The sequence below is a fragment of the Triturus cristatus genome, chromosome 9 (genome assembly GCF_964204655.1).
Source record: "Triturus cristatus chromosome 9, aTriCri1.1, whole genome shotgun sequence".
NCBI lineage: Eukaryota > Metazoa > Chordata > Amphibia > Caudata > Salamandridae > Triturus > Triturus cristatus.
The window spans coordinates 1,290,728,516-1,290,750,171 of NC_140592.1; the positions used below are offsets into that span (position 1 = coordinate 1,290,728,516).

The 21,656-nt window shown below is 55.1% G+C and overlaps 1 protein-coding gene across 2 annotated transcripts in view; it reads left to right on the forward strand.

Moving 5' to 3' along the window:
• Positions 1–21,656, forward strand: part of THBS1 (thrombospondin 1) — a 106,989-nt gene that overhangs the window by 46,065 nt on the left and 39,268 nt on the right. For both annotated transcript variants that reach the window (XM_085627474.1, XM_085627475.1), the window contains exons 8-11: positions 12,138–12,311; positions 15,420–15,596; positions 18,660–18,833; positions 19,004–19,131. In XM_085627474.1, coding sequence (XP_085483600.1) covers positions 12,138–12,311; positions 15,420–15,596; positions 18,660–18,833; positions 19,004–19,131 — 653 coding nt within the window. The remainder of the gene's footprint in view (positions 1–12,137; positions 12,312–15,419; positions 15,597–18,659; positions 18,834–19,003; positions 19,132–21,656) is intronic.

The window sequence follows — 21,656 nt, forward strand, 5'->3', positions numbered from 1 at the left end:
TGTCTCAGTCCATCCTTGGTGTCCGTCAGTGCCTTACCTCACTCTGTCTCAGTCCATCCTCGGTGTCCGTCAGTGTCTTACCTCACTCTGTCTCAGTCCATCCTTGGTGTCCGTCAGTGCCTTACCTCACTCTGTCTCAGTCCATCCTCGGTGTCCGTCAGTGTCTTACCTCACTCTGTCTCAGTCCATCCTTGGTGTCCGTCAGTGCCTTACCTCACTCTGTCTCAGTCCATCCTCGGTGTCCGTCAGTGCCTTACCTCACTCTGTCTCAGTCCATCCTTGGTGTCCGTCAGTGCCTTACCTCACTCTGTCTCAGTCCATCCTCGGTGTCCGTCAGTGTCTTACCTCACTCTGTCTCAGTCCATCCTTGGTGTCCGTCAGTGCCTTACCTCACTCTGTCTCAGTCCATCCTTGGTGTCCGTCAGTGCCTTACCTCACTCTGTCTCAGTCCATCCTTGGTGTCCGTCAGTGCCTTACCTCACTCTGTCTCAGTCCATCCTCGGTGTCCGTCAGTGTCTTACCTCACTCTGTCTCAGTCCATCCTCGGTGTCCGTCAGTGCCTTACCTCACTCTGTCTCAGTCCATCCTCGGTGTCCGTCAGTGCCTTACCTCACTCTGTCTCAGTCCATCCTCGGTGTCCGTCAGTGCCTTACCTCACTCTGTCTCAGTCCATCCTTGGTGTCCGTCAGTGCCTTACCTCACTCTGTCTCAGTCCATCCTCGGTGTCCGTCAGTGTCTTACCTCACTCTGTCTCAGTCCATCCTTGGTGTCCGTCAGTGCCTTACCTCACTCTGTCTCAGTCCATCCTCGGTGTCCGTCAGTGCCTTACCTCACTCTGTCTCAGTCCATCCTCGGTGTCCGTCAGTGCCTTACCTCACTCTGTCTCAGTCCATCCTCGGTGTCCGTCAGTGTCTTACCTCACTCTGTCTCAGTCCATCCTCGGTGTCCGTCAGTGCCTTACCTCACTCTGTCTCAGTCCATCCTCGGTGTCCGTCAGTGTCTTACCTCACTCTGTCTCAGTCCATCCTTGGTGTCCGTCAGTGCCTTACCTCACTCTGTCTCAGTCCATCCTCGGTGTCCGTCAGTGCCTTACCTCACTCTGTCTCAGTCCATCCTCGGTGTCCGTCAGTGCCTTACCTCACTCTGTCTCAGTCCATCCTCGGTGTCCGTCAGTGCCTTACCTCACTCTGTCTCAGTCCATCCTCGGTGTCCGTCAGTGTCTTACCTCACTCTGTCTCAGTCCATCCTCGGTGTCCGTCAGTGCCTTACCTCACTCTGTCTCAGTCCATCCTCGGTGTCCGTCAGTGCCTTACCTCACTCTGTCTCAGTCCATCCTCGGTGTCCGTCAGTGTCTTACCTCACTCTGTCTCAGTCCATCCTCGGTGTCCGTCAGTGCCTTACCTCACTCTGTCTCAGTCCATCCTCGGTGTCCGTCAGTGCCTTACCTCACTCTGTCTCAGTCCATCCTCGGTGTCCGTCAGTGCCTTACCTCACTCTGTCTCAGTCCATCCTCGGTGTCCGTCAGTGCCTTACCTCACTCTGTCTCAGTCCATCCTCGGTGTCCGTCAGTGCCTTACCTCACTCTGTCTCAGTCCATCCTCGGTGTCCGTCAGTGCCTTACCTCACTCTGTCTCAGTCCATCCTCGGTGTCCGTCAGTGCCTTACCTCACTCTGTCTCAGTCCATCCTCGGTGTCCGTCAGTGCCTTACCTCACTCTGTCTCAGTCCATCCTCGGTGTCCGTCAGTGCCTTACCTCACTCTGTCTCAGTCCATCCTCGGTGTCTGTCAGTGCCTTACCTCACTCTGTCTCAGTCCATCCTCGGTGTCCGTCAGTGCCTTACCTCACTCTGTCTCAGTCCATCCTCGGTGTCCGTCAGTGCCTTACCTCACTCTGTCTCAGTCCATCCTCGGTGTCCGTCAGTGCCTTACCTCACTCTGTCTCAGTCCATCCTCGGTGTCCGTCAGTGCCTTACCTCACTCTGTCTCAGTCCATCCTCGGTGTCCGTCAGTGCCTTACCTCACTCTGTCTCAGTCCATCCTCGGTGTCCGTCAGTGCCTTACCTCACTCTGTCTCAGTCCATCCTCGGTGTCCGTCAGTGCCTTACCTCACTCTGTCTCAGTCCATCCTCGGTGTCCGTCAGTGCCTTACCTCACTCTGTCTCAGTCCATCCTCGGTGTCCGTCAGTGCCTTACCTCACTCTGTCTCAGTCCATCCTCGGTGTCCGTCAGTGCCTTACCTCACTCTGTCTCAGTCCATCCTCGGTGCCAGTCAGTGCCTTACCTCACTCTGTCTCAGTCCATCCTCGGTGTCCGTCAGTGCCTTACCTCACTCTGTCTCAGTCCATCCTCGGTGTCTCTCAGTCCATCCTTGGAGTCCGTCAGTGCCTTACCTCACTCTGTCTCAGTCCATCCTTGGAGTCCGTCAGTGCCTTACCTCACTCTGTCTCAGTCCATCCTCGGTGTCCGTCAGTGCCTTACCTCACTCTGTCTCAGTCCATCCTCGGTGTCCGTCAGTGCCTTACCTCACTCTGTCTCAGTCCATCCTCGGTGTCCGTCAGTGCCTTACCTCACTCTGTCTCAGTCCATCCTCGGTGTCCGTCAGTGCCTTACCTCACTCTGTCTCAGTCCATCCTCGGTGTCCGTCAGTGCCTTACCTCACTCTGTCTCAGTCCATCCTCGGTGTCCGTCAGTGCCTTACCTCACTCTGTCTCAGTCCATCCTCGGTGTCCGTCAGTGCCTTACCTCACTCTGTCTCAGTCCATCCTCGGTGTCCGTCAGTGCCTTACCTCACTCTGTCTCAGTCCATCCTCGGTGTCCGTCAGTGCCTTACCTCACTCTGTCTCAGTCCATCCTCGGTGTCCGTCAGTGCCTTACCTCACTCTGTCTCAGTCCATCCTCGGTGTCCGTCAGTGCCTTACCTCACTCTGTCTCAGTCCATCCTCGGTGTCCGTCAGTGCCTTACCTCACTCTGTCTCAGTCCATCCTCGGTGTCCGTCAGTGCCTTACCTCACTCTGTCTCAGTCCATCCTCGGTGTCCGTCAGTGCCTTACCTCACTCTGTCTCAGTCCATCCTCGGTGTCCGTCAGTGCCTTACCTCACTCTGTCTCAGTCCATCCTCGGTGTCCGTCAGTGCCTTACCTCACTCTGTCTCAGTCCATCCTCGGTGTCCGTCAGTGCCTTACCTCACTCTGTCTCAGTCCATCCTCGGTGTCCGTCAGTGCCTTACCTCACTCTGTCTCAGTCCATCCTCGGTGTCCGTCAGTGCCTTACCTCACTCTGTCTCAGTCCATCCTCGGTGTCCGTCAGTGCCTTACCTCACTCTGTCTCAGTCCATCCTCGGTGTCCGTCAGTGCCTTACCTCACTCTGTCTCAGTCCATCCTCGGTGTCCGTCAGTGCCTTACCTCATCAGTGCCTTACCTCACTCTGTCTCAGTCCATCCTCGGTGTCCGTCAGTGTCTCACCTCACTCTGTCTCAGTCCATCCTCGGTGTCCGTCAGTGCCTTACCTCACTCTGTCTCAGTCCATCCTCGGTGTCCGTCAGTGCCTTACCTCACTCTGTCTCAGTCCATCCTCGGTGTCCGTCAGTGCCTTACCTCACTCTGTCTCAGTCCATCCTCGGTGTCCGTCAGTGCCTTACCTCACTCTGTCTCAGTCCATCCTCGGTGTCCGTCAGTGTCTCACCTCACTCTGTCTCAGTCCATCCTCGGTGTCCGTCAGTGCCTTACCTCACTCTGTCTCAGTCCATCCTCGGTGTCCGTCAGTGCCTTACCTCACTCTGTCTCAGTCCATCCTCGGTGTCCGTCAGTGTCTTACCTCACTCTGTCTCAGTCCATCCTCGGTGTCCGTCAGTGCCTTACCTCACTCTGTCTCAGTCCATCCTCGGTGTCCGTCAGTGCCTTACCTCACTCTGTCTCAGTCCATACTCGGTGTCCGTCAGTGCCTTACCTCACTCTGTCTCAGTCCATACTCGGTGTCCGTCAGTGCCTTACCTCACTCTGTCTCAGTCCATCCTCGGTGTCCGTCAGTGCCTTACCTCACTCTGTCTCAGTCCATCCTCGGTGTCCGTCAGTGCCTTACCTCACTCTGTCTCAGTCCATCCTCGGTGTCCGTCAGTGCCTTACCTCACTCTGTCTCAGTCCATCCTCGGTGTCCGTCAGTGCCTTACCTCACTCTGTCTCAGTCCATCCTCGGTGTCCGTCAGTGCCTTACCTCACTCTGTCTCAGTCCATCCTCGGTGTCCGTCAGTGCCTTACCTCACTCTGTCTCAGTCCATCCTCGGTGTCCGTCAGTGCCTTACCTCACTCTGTCTCAGTCCATCCTCGGTGTCCGTCAGTGCCTTACCTCACTCTGTCTCAGTCCATCCTCGGTGTCCGTCAGTGCCTTACCTCACTCTGTCTCAGTCCATCCTCGGTGTCCGTCAGTGCCTTACCTCACTCTGTCTCAGTCCATCCTCGGTGTCCGTCAGTGCCTTACCTCACTCTGTCTCAGTCCATCCTCGGTGTCCGTCAGTGCCTTACCTCACTCTGTCTCAGTCCATCCTCGGTGTCTGTCAGTGCCTTACCTCACTCTGTCTCAGTCCATCCTCGGTGTCCGTCAGTGCCTTACCTCACTCTGTCTCAGTCCATCCTTGGTGTCCGTCAGTGCCTTACCTCACTCTGTCTCAGTCCATCCTTGGTGTCCGTCAGTGCCTTCCCTCACTCTGTCTCAGTCCATCCTTGGTGTCCGTCAGTGCCTTACCTCACTCTGTCTCAGTCCATCCTCGGTGTCCGTCAGTGCCTTACCTCACTCTGTCTCAGTCCATCCTCGGTGTCCGTCAGTGTCTCACCTCACTCTGTCTCAGTCCATCCTCGGTGTCTGTCAGTGCCTTACCTCACTCTGTCTCAGTCCATCCTCGGTGTCCGTCAGTGCCTTACCTCACTCTGTCTCAGTCCATCCTCGGTGTCCGTCAGTGCCTTACCTCACTCTGTCTCAGTCCATCCTCGGTGTCCGTCAGTGCCTTACCTCACTCTGTCTCAGTCCATCCTTGGTGTCCGTCAGTGCCTTACCTCACTCTGTCTCAGTCCATCCTTGGTGTCCGTCAGTGCCTTACCTCACTCTGTCTCAGTCCATCCTCGGTGTCCGTCAGTGCCTTACCTCACTCTGTCTCAGTCCATCCTCGGTGTCCGTCAGTGCCTTACCTCACTCTGTCTCAGTCCATCCTCGGTGTCCGTCAGTGTCTTACCTCACTCTGTCTCAGTCCATCCTCGGTGTCCGTCAGTGCCTTACCTCACTCTGTCTCAGTCCATCCTCGGTGTCCGTCAGTGCCTTACCTCACTCTGTCACAGTCCATCCTCGGTGTCCGTCAGTGCCTTACCTCACTCTGTCTCAGTCCATCCTCGGTGTCCGTCAGTGCCTTACCTCACTCTGTCTCAGTCCATCCTCGGTGTCCGTCAGTGCCTTACCTCACTCTGTCTCAGTCCATCCTTGGTGTCCGTCAGTGTCTTACCTCACTCTGTCTCAGTCCATCCTCGGTGTCCGTCAGTGCCTTACCTCACTCTGTCTCAGTCCATCCTCGGTGTCCGTCAGTGCCTTACCTCACTCTGTCTCAGTCCATCCTCGGTGTCCGTCAGTGCCTTACCTCACTCTGTCTCAGTCCATCCTCGGTGTCCGTCAGTGCCTTACCTCACTCTGTCTCAGTCCATCCTCGGTGTCCGTCAGTGCCTTACCTCACTCTGTCTCAGTCCATCCTCGGTGTCCGTCAGTGCCTTACCTCACTCTGTCTCAGTCCATCCTTGGTGTCCGTCAGTGCCTTACCTCACTCTGTCTCAGTCCATCCTCGGTGTCCGTCAGTGCCTTACCTCACTCTGTCTCAGTCCATCCTCGGTGTCCGTCAGTGCCTTACCTCACTCTGTCTCAGTCCATCCTCGGTGTCCGTCATTGCCTTACCTCACTCTGTCTCAGTCCATCCTTGGTGTCCGTCAGTGCCTTACCTCACTCTGTCTCAGTCCATCCTCGGTGTCCGTCAGTGCCTTACCTCACTCTGTCTCAGTCCATCCTCGGTGTCCGTCAGTGCCTTACCTCACTCTGTCTCAGTCCATCCTTGGTGTCCGTCAGTCCCTTCCCTCACTCTGTCTCAGTCCATCCTTGGTGTCCGTCAGTGCCTTACCTCACTCTGTCTCAGTCCATCCTTGGTGTCCGTCAGTGCCTTCCCTCACTCTGTCTCAGTCCATCCTTGGTGTCCGTCAGTGCCTTACCTCACTCTGTCTCAGTCCATCCTTGGTGTCCGTCAGTGCCTTACCTCACTCTGTCTCAGTCCATCTGTCTCAGTCCATCTTCGGTGTCCGTCAGTGTCTCACCTCACTCTGTCTCAGTCCATCCTCGGTGTCCGTCAGTGCCTTACCTCACTCTGTCTCAGTCCATCCTCGGTGTCCGTCAGTGCCTTACCTCACTCTGTCTCAGTCCATCCTTGGTGTCCGTCAGTGCCTTACCTCACTCTGTCTCAGTCCATCCTCGGTGTCCGTCAGTGCCTTACCTCACTCTGTCTCAGTCCATCCTCGGTGTCCGTCAGTGCCTTACCTCACTCTGTCTCAGTCCATCCTCGGTGTCCGTCAGTGCCTTACCTCACTCTGTCTCAGTCCATCCTCGGTGTCCGTCAGTGTCTCACCTCACTCTGTCTCAGTCCATCCTCGGTGTCCGTCAGTGCCTTACCTCACTCTGTCTCAGTCCATCCTCGGTGTCCGTCAGTGTCTTACCTCACTCTGTCTCAGTCCATCCTCGGTGTCCGTCAGTGCCTTACCTCACTCTGTCTCAGTCCATCCTCGGTGTCCGTCAGTGCCTTACCTCACTCTGTCTCAGTCCATCCTCGGTGTCCGTCAGTGTCTTACCTCACTCTGTCTCAGTCCATCCTCGGTGTCCGTCAGTGCCTTACCTCACTCTGTCTCAGTCCATCCTCGGTGTCCGTCAGTGCCTTACCTCACTCTGTCTCAGTCCATCCTCGGTGTCCGTCAGTGTCTTACCTCACTCTGTCTCAGTCCATCCTCGGTGTCCGTCAGTGCCTTACCTCACTCTGTCTCAGTCCATCCTCGGTGTCCGTCAGTGCCTTACCTCACTCTGTCTCAGTCCATCCTCGGTGTCCGTCAGTGCCTTACCTCACTCTGTCTCAGTCCATCCTCGGTGCCAGTCAGTGCCTTACCTCACTCTGTCTCAGTCCATCCTCGGTGTCCGTCAGTGCCTTACCTCACTCTGTCTCAGTCCATCCTCGGTGTCCGTCAGTGTCTTACCTCACTCTGTCTCAGTCCATCCTCGGTGTCCCTCAGTGCCTTACCTCACTCTGTCTCAGTCCATCCTCGGTGTCCGTCAGTGCCTTACCTCACTCTGTCTCAGTCCATCCTCGGTGTCCGTCAGTGCCTTACCTCACTCTGTCTCAGTCCATCCTCGGTGTCCGTCAGTGCCTTACCTCACTCTGTCTCAGTCCATCCTCGGTGTCCGTCAGTGCCTTACCTCACTCTGTCTCAGTCCATCCTCGGTGTCCGTCAGTGCCTTACCTCACTCTGTCTCAGTCCATCCTCGGTGTCCGTCAGTGCCTTACCTCACTCTGTCTCAGTCCATCCTCGGTGTCCGTCAGTGCCTTACCTCACTCTGTCTCAGTCCATCCTCGGTGTCCGTCAGTGCCTTACCTCACTCTGTCTCAGTCCATCCTCGGTGTCCGTCAGTGCCTTACCTCACTCTGTCTCAGTCCATCCTCGGTGTCCGTCAGTGCCTTACCTCACTCTGTCTCAGTCCATCCTCGGTGTCCGTCAGTGCCTTACCTCACTCTGTCTCAGTCCATCCTCGGTGTCCGTCAGTGCCTTCCCTCACTCTGTCTCAGTCCATCCTCGGTGTCCGTCAGTGCCTTCCCTCACTCTGTCTCAGTCCATCCTCGGTGTCCGTCAGTGCCTTACCTCACTCTGTCTCAGTCCATCCTCGGTGTCCGTCAGTGCCTTACCTCACTCTGTCTCAGTCCATCCTCGGTGTCCGTCAGTGCCTTACCTCACTCTGTCTCAGTCCATCCTCGGTGTCCGTCAGTGTCTCACCTCACTCTGTCTCAGTCCATCCTCGGTGTCCGTCAGTGCCTTACCTCACTCTGTCTCAGTCCATCCTCGGTGTCCGTCAGTGCCTTACCTCACTCTGTCTCAGTCCATCCTCGGTGTCCGTCAGTGCCTTACCTCACTCTGTCTCAGTCCATCCTTGGTGTCCGTCAGTGCCTTACCTCACTCTGTCTCAGTCCATCCTTGGTGTCCGTCAGTGCCTTACCTCACTCTGTCTCAGTCCATCCTCGGTGTCCGTCAGTGCCTTACCTCACTCTGTCTCAGTCCATCCTCGGTGTCCGTCAGTGCCTTACCTCACTCTGTCTCAGTCCATCCTCGGTGTCCGTCAGTGTCTCACCTCACTCTGTCTCAGTCCATCCTCGGTGTCCGTCAGTGTCTTACCTCACTCTGTCTCAGTCCATCCTCGGTGTCCGTCAGTGCCTTACCTCACTCTGTCTCAGTCCATCCTCGGTGTCCGTCAGTGCCTTACCTCACTCTGTCTCAGTCCATCCTCGGTGTCCGTCAGTGCCTTACCTCACTCTGTCTCAGTCCATCCTCAGTGCCAGTCAGTGCCTTACCTCACTCTGTCTCAGTCCATCCTCGGTGTCCGTCAGTGCCTTACCTCACTCTGTCTCAGTCCATCCTCGGTGTCCGTCAGTGCCTTACCTCACTCTGTCTCAGTCCATCCTCGGTGTCCGTCAGTGCCTTACCTCACTCTGTCTCAGTCCATCCTCGGTGTCCGTCAGTGCCTTACCTCACTCTGTCTCAGTCCATCCTCGGTGTCCGTCAGTGCCTTACCTCACTCTGTCTCAGTCCATCCTCTGTGTCCGTCAGTGCCTTACCTCACTCTGTCTCAGTCCATCCTCTGTGTCCGTCAGTGCCTTACCTCACTCTGTCTCAGTCCATCCTCGGTGTCCGTCAGTGTCTCACCTCACTCTGTCTCAGTCCATCCTCGGTGTCCGTCAGTGCCTTACCTCACTCTGTCTCAGTCCATCCTCGGTGTCCGTCAGTGCCTTACCTCACTCTGTCTCAGTCCATCCTCGGTGTCTGTCAGTGCCTTACCTCCCTCTGTCTCAGTCCATCCTCGGTGTCCGTCAGTGCCTTACCTCACTCTGTCTCAGTCCATCCTCGGTGTCCGTCAGTGCCTTACCTCACTCTGTCTCAGTCCATCCTCGGTGTCCGTCAGTGCCTTACCTCACTCTGTCTCAGTCCATCCTCGGTGTCCGTCAGTGCCTTACCTCACTCTGTCTCAGTCCATCCTCGGTGTCCGTCAGTGCCTTACCTCTCTCTGTCTCAGTCCATCCTCGGTGTCCGTCAGTGCCTTACCTCTCTCTGTCTCAGTCCATCCTCGGTGTCCGTCAGTGCCTTACCTCACTCTGTCTCAGTCCATCCTCGGTGTCCGTCAGTGCCTTACCTCACTCTGTCTCAGTCCATCCTCGGTGTCCGTCAGTGCCTTACCTCACTCTGTCTCAGTCCATCCTCGGTGTCCGTCAGTGCCTTACCTCACTCTGTCTCAGTCCATCCTCGGTGTCCGTCAGTGCCTTACCTCACTCTGTCTCAGTCCATCCTCGGTGTCCGTCAGTGCCTTACCTCACTCTGTCTCAGTCCATCCTCGGTGTCCGTCAGTGCCTCACCTCACTCTGTCTCAGTCCATCCTCGGTGTCCGTCAGTGCCTCACCTCACTCTGTCTCAGTCCATCCTCGGTGTCCGTCAGTGCCTCACCTCACTCTGTCTCAGTCCATCCTCGGTGTCCGTCAGTGCCTTACCTCACTCTGTCTCAGTCCATCCTCGGTGTCCGTCAGTGCCTTACCTCACTCTGTCTCAGTCCATCCTCGGTGTCTGTCAGTGCCTTACCTCACTCTGTCTCAGTCCATCCTCGGTGTCCGTCAGAGCCTTACCTCACTCTGTCTCAGTCCATCCTCGGTGTCCGTCAGAGCCTTACCTCACTCTGTCTCAGTCCATCCTCGGTGTCCGTCAGTGCCTTACCTCACTCTGTCTCAGTCCATCCTCGGTGTCCGTCAGTGCCTTACCTCACTCTGTCTCAGTCCATCCTCGGTGTCCGTCAGTGCCTTCCCTCACTCTGTCTCAGTCCATCCTCGGTGTCCGTCAGTGCCTTACCTCACTCTGTCTCAGTCCATCCTCGGTGTCCGTCAGTGCCTTACCTCACTCTGTCTCAGTCCATCCTCGGTGTCCGTCAGTGCCTTACCTCACTCTGTCTCAGTCCATCCTCGGTGTCCGTCAGTGCCTTACCTCACTCTGTCTCAGTCCATCCTCGGTGTCCGTCAGTGCCTTACCTCACTCTGTCTCAGTCCATCCTCGGTGTCCGTCAGTGCCTTACCTCACTCTGTCTCAGTCCATCCTCGGTGTCCGTCAGTGCCTTACCTCACTCTGTCTCAGTCCATCCTCGGTGTCCGTCAGTGCCTTACCTCACTCTGTCTCAGTCCATCCTCGGTGTCCGTCAGTGCCTTACCTCACTCTGTCTCAGTCCATCCTCGGTGTCCGTCAGTGCCTTACCTCACTCTGTCTCAGTCCATCCTCGGTGTCCGTCAGTGCCTTACCTCACTCTGTCTCAGTCCATCCTCGGTGTCCGTCAGTGCCTTACCTCACTCTGTCTCAGTCCATCCTCGGTGTCCGTCAGTGCCTTACCTCACTCTGTCTCAGTCCATCCTCGGTGTCCGTCAGTGCCTTACCTCACTCTGTCTCAGTCCATCCTCGGTGTCCGTCAGTGCCTTACCTCACTCTGTCTCAGTCCATCCTCGGTGTCCGTCAGTGCCTTACCTCACTCTGTCTCAGTCCATCCTCGGTGTCCGTCAGTGCCTTACCTCACTCTGTCTCAGTCCATCCTCGGTGTCCGTCAGTGCCTTACCTCACTCTGTCTCAGTCCATCCTCGGTGTCCGTCAGTGCCTTACCTCACTCTGTCTCAGTCCATCCTCGGTGTCCGTCAGTGCCTTACCTCACTTTGTCTCAGTCCATCCTCGGTGTCCGTCAGTGCCTTACCTCACTCTGTCTCAGTCCATCCTCGGTGTCCGTCAGTGCCTTACCTCACTCTGTCTCAGTCCATCCTCGGTGTCCGTCAGTGCCTTACCTCACTCTGTCTCAGTCCATCCTCGGTGTCCGTCAGTGCCTTACCTCACTCTGTCTCAGTCCATCCTCGGTGTCCGTCAGTGCCTTACCTCACTCTGTCTCAGTCCATCCTCGGTGTCCGTCAGTGCCTTACCTCACTCTGTCTCAGTCCATCCTCGGTGTCCGTCAGTGCCTTACCTCACTCTGTCTCAGTCCATCCTCAGTGGCAGTCAGTGCCTTACCTCACTCTGTCTCAGTCCATCCTCGGTGTCCGTCAGTGCCTTACCTCACTCTGTCTCAGTCCATCCTCGGTGTCCGTCAGTGCCTTACCTCACTCTGTCTCAGTCCATCCTCAGTGCCAGTCAGTGCCTTACCTCACTCTGTCTCAGTCCATCCTCAGTGCCAGTCAGTGCCTTACCTCACTCTGTCTCAGTCCATCCTCGGTGTCCGTCAGTGCCTTACCTCACTCTGTCTCAGTCCATCCTCGGTGTCCGTCAGTGCCTTACCTCACTCTGTCTCAGTCCATCCTCGGTGTCCGTCAGTGCCTTACCTCACTCTGTCTCAGTCCATCCTCGGTGTCCGTCAGTGCCTTACCTCACTCTGTCTCAGTCCATCCTCGGTGTCCGTCAGTGCCTTACCTCACTCTGTCTCAGTCCATCCTTGGTGTCCGTCAGTGCCTTACCTCACTCTGTCTCAGTCCATCCTCGGTGTCCGTCAGTGCCTTACCTCACTCTGTCTCAGTCCATCCTCGGTGTCCGTCAGTGCCTTACCTCACTCTGTCTCAGTCCATCCTCGGTGTCCGTCAGTGCCTTACCTCACTCTGTCTCAGTCCATCCTTGGTGTCCGTCGGTGCCTTCCCTCACCCTTTGACTGCGCCCATCTTCCGTGTGCATCGGTGGCTTATCTTACTCTTGGTCTGTGTCCATCAGTGCCTTTCTCCAGCCTTTCTTTGTCGGTCAGTGCCTTACCTGACCCTGTCACTGATGCCCTCCGACCCCATGTAACGAGAAGCCTTTTTCCCTTGCAGCCAGTGACTCCCCTGAAGATGGCTGGTCCCCCTGGTCCGAGTGGACCCCCTGTTCTGCCTCCTGTGGGAACGGGATCCAGCAGAGGGGTCGCAGCTGCGACAGCCTGAACAACCGCTGCGACGGCTCCTCGGTGCAGACGCGGACCTGCCACATGCAGGACTGTGACAAGCGGTGTAAGTATGCGCCCGGCCTGTGAGCCGCCACCTTCCAAAGATGGAAGCGCCGTGAAGCCATGCCAGGGGTACTCCCGCCGCACACAGCTCTGTAGGGTGACAGAGCATCACCAGGATTGGACTGGGATCAAAAATCGGCCCGGGCACGCTAAAGAAGCGGCAACATTTGCGGATTGCCTTTCCGCAAAACACTGCTTTGGCGAAGTTTTATGAAAAGAAGGGGGCGGGGTGTCTCAGACAGAGGCATGTTTTCTTAACTTCACTTAGATTTAAAAAATGCACGGATAAGTTCACCCTGGTGCACCACACGTGAACACAAGTGAGGCCACTTCTGCACAGACCCCCTGCCCCATCTGAATGTGAATACATTAATGGCCGGCCCAGCCAGAGACAGAGAGTGACACCTCTGCCTGTTAATAAAAGGGAGGCAATGGACGCCCATCTGACTCCAGAAAGGCTACTCAGGCTCCCAATGCGCCGCTCACAGCTGGAACTCGCATACCGGCCCCTCAGCCATTACCCGAGGGCCCGCCTTACCAATCCAACCCTGGCAATTACATAGGGAAAGCCTGGACTAGGGCATCACTCCAGCCTCCAGAGTGCGGAGCTAGTCATGTTCACCCACAGAAACATTCGGGTCCTTCACAGAAACTCACCCCTGAAAGTAACAAGCATTGGCATAGCCAATAGGTCTCGCCTTTGGAACCTTATAAGTGTTTAGCCATGCAATGGTTGGCGTTGTTGCACCAAGGATATTGTGCTGCATAACTAAATACTTATAAGGTCCCGAAAGCGAGCCCTATTGGCTATGCCAATGCTTGTTTAGTGAGCTGCATGCCATGTAGAGAATTACAACGTCATTTAAAGCCAGGTGGTAGTAAATACCCCCGTGTCTATCGATAGATAGATAGATAGATAGATAGATAGATAGATAGATGATAGCTAGATAGATAGATAGATAGATGATAGCTAGATAGATAGATAGATAGATAGATAGATAGATAGAGAGATAGCTAGATAGATAGATAGATAGATAGATAGATAGATAGATAGATGATAGCTAGATAGATAGATAGATAGATAGATAGATGAGAGATAGCTAGATAGATAGATAGATAGATAGATGAGAGATAGCTAGATAGCTAGATAGATAGATAGATAGATGATAGCTAGATAGATAGATAGATAGATAGATAGATAGATAGATAGATAGATAGATAGATAGATATCTTTACAGCAGGCTCAGGCCATAGACTGCAGAGCTATCCCTCTGGTTCCTCAGATCCCAGAGGTCGACTTAATCTGGAGATCTGTATTTTAAATACGGCAACAATCTAATGCATACAGGCCCCCCCCCCCGCCCCGGACTCACTCAAGAGCTCTCTGGCGAGTGTACTGTGCTGAGGTGACCTCCTGGAGCTCGCCCCCCCCCCCCCCTGCAATGTTGGGGCTGCGGGGACCTTTGTTACACCACTGACAATGACACGGACATTACATGGTCAGCTTGCACAGCAGCGCTGTCACTCAGGTTAAACATACGGAAAGATTGAAACATCGAACAGCAGAGACAAGCCTTATAGAACATAGATCGTAGAGGCTTTCGATGTGTAGTCATTTAGAGACAGAGAGATTACATGAGTGCCTGCGGCTCAGGTGGGGGTGCCACAGGCTCAGGCAGGGGTGCCCCGGGCTCAGGCAGGCATGCCAGGGCAAAGGCAGGAGTGCCCCGGGCTCAGGCAGGGGTGCCCCGGGCTCAGGCAGGGGTGCCCCGGGCTCAGGCAGGGGTGCCAGGGCTCAGGCAGGGGTGCCCAGGGCTCAGGCAGGGGTGCCAGGGCTCAGGCAGGGGTGCCACAGGCTCAGGCAGGGGTGCCCCGGGCTCAGGCAGGGGTGCCAGGGCTCAGGCAGGGTGCTCCAGGCTCAGGCAGGGTGGCCTGGGCTCAGGCAGGGTTGGCCCAGGCTCAGGCAGGGGTGCCCCAGGCTCAAAGAAGAGGTGGCCTGGGCTCAGTCAGGGGTGCCCCGGGCTTAGGCAGGGGTGCCCCGAGCTTATGCAGGGGTGTCCCGGGCTTAAGCAGGTGTGCCCCGGGCTCAGGCAGGTGTGCCCCGGGCTCAGGCAGGGGTGCCCCGGGCTCAGGCAGGGGTGCCCCGGGCTCAGGCAGGTATGCTCTGGGCTCAGGAAGGGGTGTCCCAGGCTCAGGAAAGGGTGTCCCAGGCTCAGGCAGGGGTGCCCTGGGCTCAGGCAGGAGTGCTCTGGGCTCAGGAATGGTTGTCCCAGGCTCAGGCAGGAGTGCCCCGGGCTCAGGCAGGGGTGCTCTGGGCTCAGGAAGGGGTGTCCCAGGCTCAGGGGGAGTGCGGGGGTGCCCCGGGCTCGTGTAGTGGTGCCTCAGGCTCATGCAGGGGTGACCCAGGCTCAGGCAGGGGTGCCCCGGACTCAGGCGGGGGTACCCTGGGCTCACGCAGGGGTGACTCGGGCTAGGGCAGGGGTGCCACAGGCTCAGGCAGAGGTTCCCCTGGCTCAGGCAGGGGTGCCCCAGTCTCAGACAAGGGTGCCCTGGGCTCAGGCAGGGTTGCCCCAGGCTCAGGCAGGGGTGCTCCAGGCTCAGGCAGGGTGGCCTGGGCTCAGGCAGGGGTGGCTGAGGCTCAGGCAGGGGTGCCCCGGGCTCAAGGAAGGGGTGGCCCGGGCTCAGGCAGGGGTGCTCAGGGATCAGGCAGGGGTGCTCCGGGCTCAGGCAGGGTGCTCCGGGCTCAGGCAGAGGTGCCCCATGCTCAGGCAGGGGTGCCTCGGTCTCAGGCAGGGTTGCCCCAGGCTCAGGCAGAGGTGCGCCGGGCTCAGGCAGGGGTGTCCCAGGCTCAGCCCGTGATACCCTAAGGGTTCACAAACCTGATATTGCAGGTCCTAAATAGCAAAGCTATCCCTCGCACCCGGCTTCCTAGCTTTCATTGTAAAAGCAGGGCCACATATCAGGTTACTTCACTCTTCTTGGCTGTTAATGCGAGAGTTGCCTGTTAGCGAGGTTAGCTCTATAGAGATCTCATATCCAACGCTATCCTCAGAGTGCTGTGACAGCAGAGCTGTCTCTCATACTTATTCAATGCATCCTTTTCTTGCAGTTAAGCAGGATGGCGGCTGGAGCCACTGGTCCCCCTGGTCTAGCTGCTCTGTCACCTGCGGCAGCGGTCAGATCACCAGGATCCGGCTGTGCAACTCGCCCACTCCACAGATGAACGGCAAGCAGTGTGACGGCGTGGCACGAGAGAACAAGCCCTGCCAGAAGGACCCGTGCCCGAGTAAGTATTACAGTACACATGCCACTCGTAACCCGTGCCCGAGTATTGCTGCACACGTCACTCGTAACCCATGCCCAAGTATTGCTGCACATGTCACTTGTAATCTGTGCCCGAGTATTGCTGCACACGTCACTCGTAACCCGTGCCCGAGTATTGACGCACATGTCACTTGTAATCTGTGTCCGAGTATTGCTGCACACGTCACTTGTAACCTGTGCCCGAGTATTGCTGCACATGTCTCTTGTAACCTGTGCCCAAGTATTGCTGCACACGTCGCTTATAACCCATACCCGAGTATTTCTGCACACGTCACTTATAACCCGTACCCGAGTATTGCTGCACATGTCACTCGTAACCTGTGCCCAAGTATTGCTGCATACGTCACTCGTAACCCATGCCCAAGTATTGCTGCACACGTCACTTGTACCCTGTGCCCAAGTATTGCTGCACACATCACTTGTAACCTGTGCCCGAGTATTGCTGCACACGTCGCTTATAACCCATACCCGAGTATTTCTGCACACGTCGCTTATAACCCGAGTATTGCTGCACATGTCACTCGTAACCCGTGCCCAAGTACTGCTGCACACATCACTTGTAACCTGTGCCTGAGTATTGCTGCACACGCCACTCCCACATAACCTGTGCCCGAGTATTGCTACCCGCGTCACTCATAACCCGTGCCTAAGTACTGCTGCACACATCACTTGTAACCCGTGCCCGAGTATTGCTGCACACATCACTCGTAACCCGTACCCAAGTATTGGTGCACACATCACTCGTAACCCGTGCCCGGGTATCACTGCACAAGTCACTCGTAACCGGTACCCAAGTACTGCTGCACACGTCAATCCCACCATAAGCCGCCCGTGAGTATTACTGCATATGACACTATCATCAAAACCCACGTCTGAGAATCACAGCACACGCCACTTGTAACCCATGCCTGAGAACTGCAGCACGTGTAATTTCCAACATAACCCTCACCCGAGTATTAATGTACACATGACACTCTCTTCATAACCCGTGCCTGAGTATTAATGCACACATGACACTCTCTTCATAACCCGTGCCCGAGTATTAATGCACACATGACACTCTCACCATAACCTGTGCCCGAGTATTAATGCACACATGACATTCTCTTCATAACCCGTGCCCGAGTATTAATGCACACATGACACTCTCTTCATAACCCGTGCCCGAGTATTAATGCACACATGACACTCTCTTCATAACCCGTGCCCGAGTATTAATGCACACATGACACTCTCTTCATAACCCTCACCCGAGTAATAATGCACACATGACACTCTCTTCATAACCCTCACCCGAGTATTAATGCACACATGACTCTCTTCATAACCCTCACCCGAGTATTAATGCACACATGACTCTCTTCATAACCCTCACCTGAGTATTAATGCACACATGACACTCTCTTCATAACCCTCACCCGAGTATTAATGCACACATGATACTCTCTTCGTAACCCGTGCCCGAGTATTACTGCACAAACGTCACTCCCACCATACCCCTGTGCCTGAGCATTACTGCACGCATCACTCCCATCATAACCCTCACCTGAGAATTAATGCACACATGACACTCTCATCATAACCCGTGCCCGAGTATTACTGCACATACGTCACTCCCACCATAACCTGTGCCTGAGCATTACTGCACGCATCACTCCCATCATAACCCTCACCCGAGTATTAATGCACACATGACACTCTCATCATAACCCGTGCCCTAGTATTAATGCACACATGACACTCTCATCATAACCCGTGCCCGAGAATTACTGCACACATGACACTCTCATCATAACCCGTGCCCGAGTATTACTGCACATACGTCACTCCCACCATAACCTGTGCCTGAGCATTACTGCACACATCACTCCCATCATAACCCTCACCCGAGTATTAATGCACATGTGTCACTTCCACTATAACCTGTGCTTGAGTATTATTGCGCACGTGTATCCCTCCATAACCTATGCCCTGACCTTTGCTGCACACACGTCACTCCAATCATAACCCGCGTCCGAGTATTACTGCACATGTGTCACTCCAACCATTACCTGTGCTCGAGTATTAGTGCACACGTGCCTCCCTCTATAGCCTGTGTGTTACTGAAGACACGTCAATCCAACCATAACCCATATAACTGCACAGAACACTCCCACCATAACCCGCATATGAGTATTACTGCACACATGACATTCCTATCATAGCCCCTGCCCGAGTATTACTTCACATGTGTCACTCCCACCCTAACCCGTGTCGAAGTATTACTGCACATGTGTTGCTCCCACCATAACCTGTGCCTGAATACTACTGCACACACGCCACTCTCACATCACCCGTGCCTGAGTATTACTGCACACGTGTCACTCCCACCCTAACAAGCTTTCTGTTTCCTCAAAAAAATATATGTAGAAAAAAAATTCAATCAACACCAGGGAGGGAATGTTTGTTTTGCCCTGATGAAAGCCTAGGACCGAGCAGGCCATTTTTTGGGGGCTGAAACATGTTGGCTGATTATTAGGGTCATAGGACCCGTTTTTTAAAAAAATTTTTTAATATCCGCTACGTCCCCGTGAATGGGAACAGGGTAGGATTTTTATCTTTAAACCCCCTGGCCTACATCTTCTAAGTGCTCCCTGAAATATGGTGGAGACCACCCTGGCCTTTAGGAGTCCGGGTGGACCCGATGGTGAAGCGTGACACCCATCGGGTGTGTGAGGTTTAGGCATAGCCTCCTCTCCGCAGACTGCGCGCCACCGAATGTCTTGTCTATTTTTAGTCCTTGAGCTTCATGGCTCTGGACGCCTTTTGGTAATTAATGTCTAGTCGGGAGGGTGTGTCCACGTTCTGCCCTCTCTTGCCCCTTGCTGCCGCTGGAGATCACGTGTGGTTCACAGCAGCCTAGAGTCCCGCGCCCCATCAATGCATGCCACCAAAGGTGCAGGCGCGCATCAGCGCATCATCAACGGACACGTGTGATCCTCGACACCCAACACATCTGAAAGATACATGCATTTTCTATTTGCAGTTAATGGACAGTGGGGCCCCTGGTCACTGTGGGACACGTGCAGCGTCACCTGCGGGGGAGGCGTTCAGAAGCGAGGCCGGCTCTGCAACAACCCGGAGCCCCAGTATGGCGGCAAGGAGTGTCAGGGGGACGCTTCGGAGAGTCAGCTCTGCAACAAGCAAGACTGCCCTATCGGTAAGTGCGGCTGCTTTTCGCCACCACAGACTCACCTGTACTGGTGTGCCGCAGAGCACACGGTGCGACTGCTCGCAACGCTCCGAGCAGACTGAACGAGCTTTAGCCTGTAAGAGTTTGCAGGAAGGAGCAGCCCCCCCCTAAACACCCTCTCCCCGCTTCCCTCTCAGACGGATGCCTCTCAAACCCCTGCTTCGCGGGAACCAAGTGCACCAGTTTCATCGACGGCTCCTGGAAGTGCGGGGCCTGCCCTGCCGGCTACCGAGGCGACGGGATCCAGTGCTCCGACATCGATGAGGTGAGTCGAGGCGCTTCATTCTTCAGCCCCAACGCCACTGATGAGACCTTTGACCTGTGGGGGGGAGAGGTCAGCTCAGAACCTAAGACCAGCAGGGAGGCAGTGCCATGCTTTCCCCCACACAGACCCTCTGCTGGTCAAACCCACAGTGGCAGACAAGGTAAAGCGCCAAGAGGCCAAGGAAGTGGTGAACGCAGGGCTGAACAGTACGAACTTCACACCACAAGGGCCGCCTGAGTCCATCATTGAGAGCTCGCTGTCGGCCCAGGCTGGGTCCATGGCTTCTGTGTCCTCAGTTTACCCATTCCCTTATTGGACTCTAGAGGTCAAGAGGTGGGGTGAGGGGGGCGCTTTGCTTCCTTCCCAGGGGTCTTAAGTACTAGGGGCAGATTTAAAAGCCCCTTGGGCCGCCTGTGCGTCACTTTTCATGACGTACTGGTGGCGCAGGGGGCTCCTCCATATTTACAAGGACAGGAAAAGCCACCCTGCGTGACCTTTCCTCTCCTTGTAAATACGGCCCCTTCACACGCAGCACTTTGCGTGGAAGGGGCGTTTCATGGGTGTTGCTGTGGGTGTTCTCGCAACACCCGTGGAATCAGACACATTTCCAGATTTACGAGAAATGTTTCATTTCTCCTCGTTTTTTTATCTTTCAGTGCGTGCTGCATTCTACAGCACGCGTTAAAAGAGGAAAATGCCTCTAGTGATTGTTTTTGTGCAGGAAGGTGCCCCTTCCTGCACAAAACAATCTCCACACGACACCGGCATCCTTCTACCATGGTGCAAGGGTGCCTGCGCCAGCGCAGGGGGAAGCACAAGGATACGACATATTCTTGTAAATAAGTCGCATCCCTGGGCTTCGGAAGTGCCGCAGCGTGGCGCAGCCGGAGGGCTTGCGGTGCCGCGCTGCGGCACTTCCTTGTAGATCTGCCGCACCATGTTTACACCAGTGCGACGTGAGGATAGATATCCACCCGATCATTGCTCCTGTGAGGTCCCCAGTCCTAGGGGCAGATCTACAAGGAAGTGCCCCAGCGCCGCACCGCAAGCCCTTTGGCTGCGCCAACCTGCCGCACTTTCAGAGCATAGGGATACGACATATTTACAAGAATATGTCGCATCTCTGTGCTTCCCCCTGCGCTGGAGCACAAACTGCTGTCATGCGGCAATGCACACACCCTTGCACCATGGTTCAAGGATGCCTGCGTCAAGGGGAGATTGTTTTTGTGCAGGAAGGGGGACCTCCCTGCACAAAAACAATCACTACAGGCATTTTCCTCTTTCAATGCGCGCTGTAGAATGCAGCGCGCATTGAAGAGGAAAAAACAAGGAAAAATTAAAACATTTCTCCTCGTTGCACCTCGCTACGCCACCTCTAGGGTGGCGTAGCATTCAGATGCATCATTAGATTTACGATTTCTCGTAAATCTGGAAATGTATCTGGTTCCATGGTTGATGCATGGTAACCCTCAGCAACACCCATGGAACGCCCCTTTCACGCAAAGTGCTGCATGTGAAGAGGCCGTATTTACAAGGAGAGGAAAAGTCACGCAGGGTGGCTTTTCCTGTCCTTGTAAATATGAAGGAGCACCCTGCGCCACCAGTACGTCACGAAAAGTAATGTACTGGTGGCGCAGGGGGCTTGTAAATCTGCCAGGATGCAGTGAGTGCACTGAGCGCTCCCTTAACCTCCTACAGGTGTAAACCTGTTGTAGTGAGTGCACTGAGCTCTCCCTTAACATCATACAGGTGTAAACGTGTTGTAGTGAGTGCACTGAGCTCTCCCTTAACCTCCTACAGGTGTAAACGTGTTGCAGTGAGTGCACTGAGCTCTCCCTTAACATCCTACGGGTGTAAACGTGTTGTAGTGAGTGCACTGAGCTCTCCCTTAACCTCCTACAGGTGTAAACGTGTTATAGTGAGTGCACTGAGCTCTCCCTTAATGTCTGACTGGTGTAAACCTGTTGTAGTGAGTGCACTGAGCTCTCCCTTAATGTCTGACTGGTGTAAACGTGTTGTAGCGAGTGCACTGCGTTCTCCCTTAACATCCTACTGGTGTAAACGTGTTGTAGTGAGTGCACTGAGCTCTCCCTTAACATCCTACAGGTGTAAACGTGTTGTAGTGAGTGCCCTGAGCTCTCCCTTAACCTCCTACAGGTGTAAACGTGTTGTAGTGAGTGCACTGAGCTCTCCCTTAACATCCTACAGGTGTAAACGTGTTGTAGTGAGTGCACTGAGCTCTCCCCCAACCTCCTACAGGTGTAAACGTGTTGCATTGAGTGCACTGAGCTCTCCCTTAACATCCTACGGGTGTAAACGTGTTGTAGTGAGTGCACTGAGCTCTCCCTTAACCTCCTACAGGTGTAAATGTGTTGTAGTGAGTGCACTGAGCTCTCCCTTAATGTCTGACTGGTGTAAACCTGTTGTAGTGAGTGCACTGAGCTCTCCCTTAATGTCTGACTGGTGTAAACGTGTTGTAGTGAGTGCACTGCGTTCTCCCTTAACATCCTACTGGTGTAAATGTG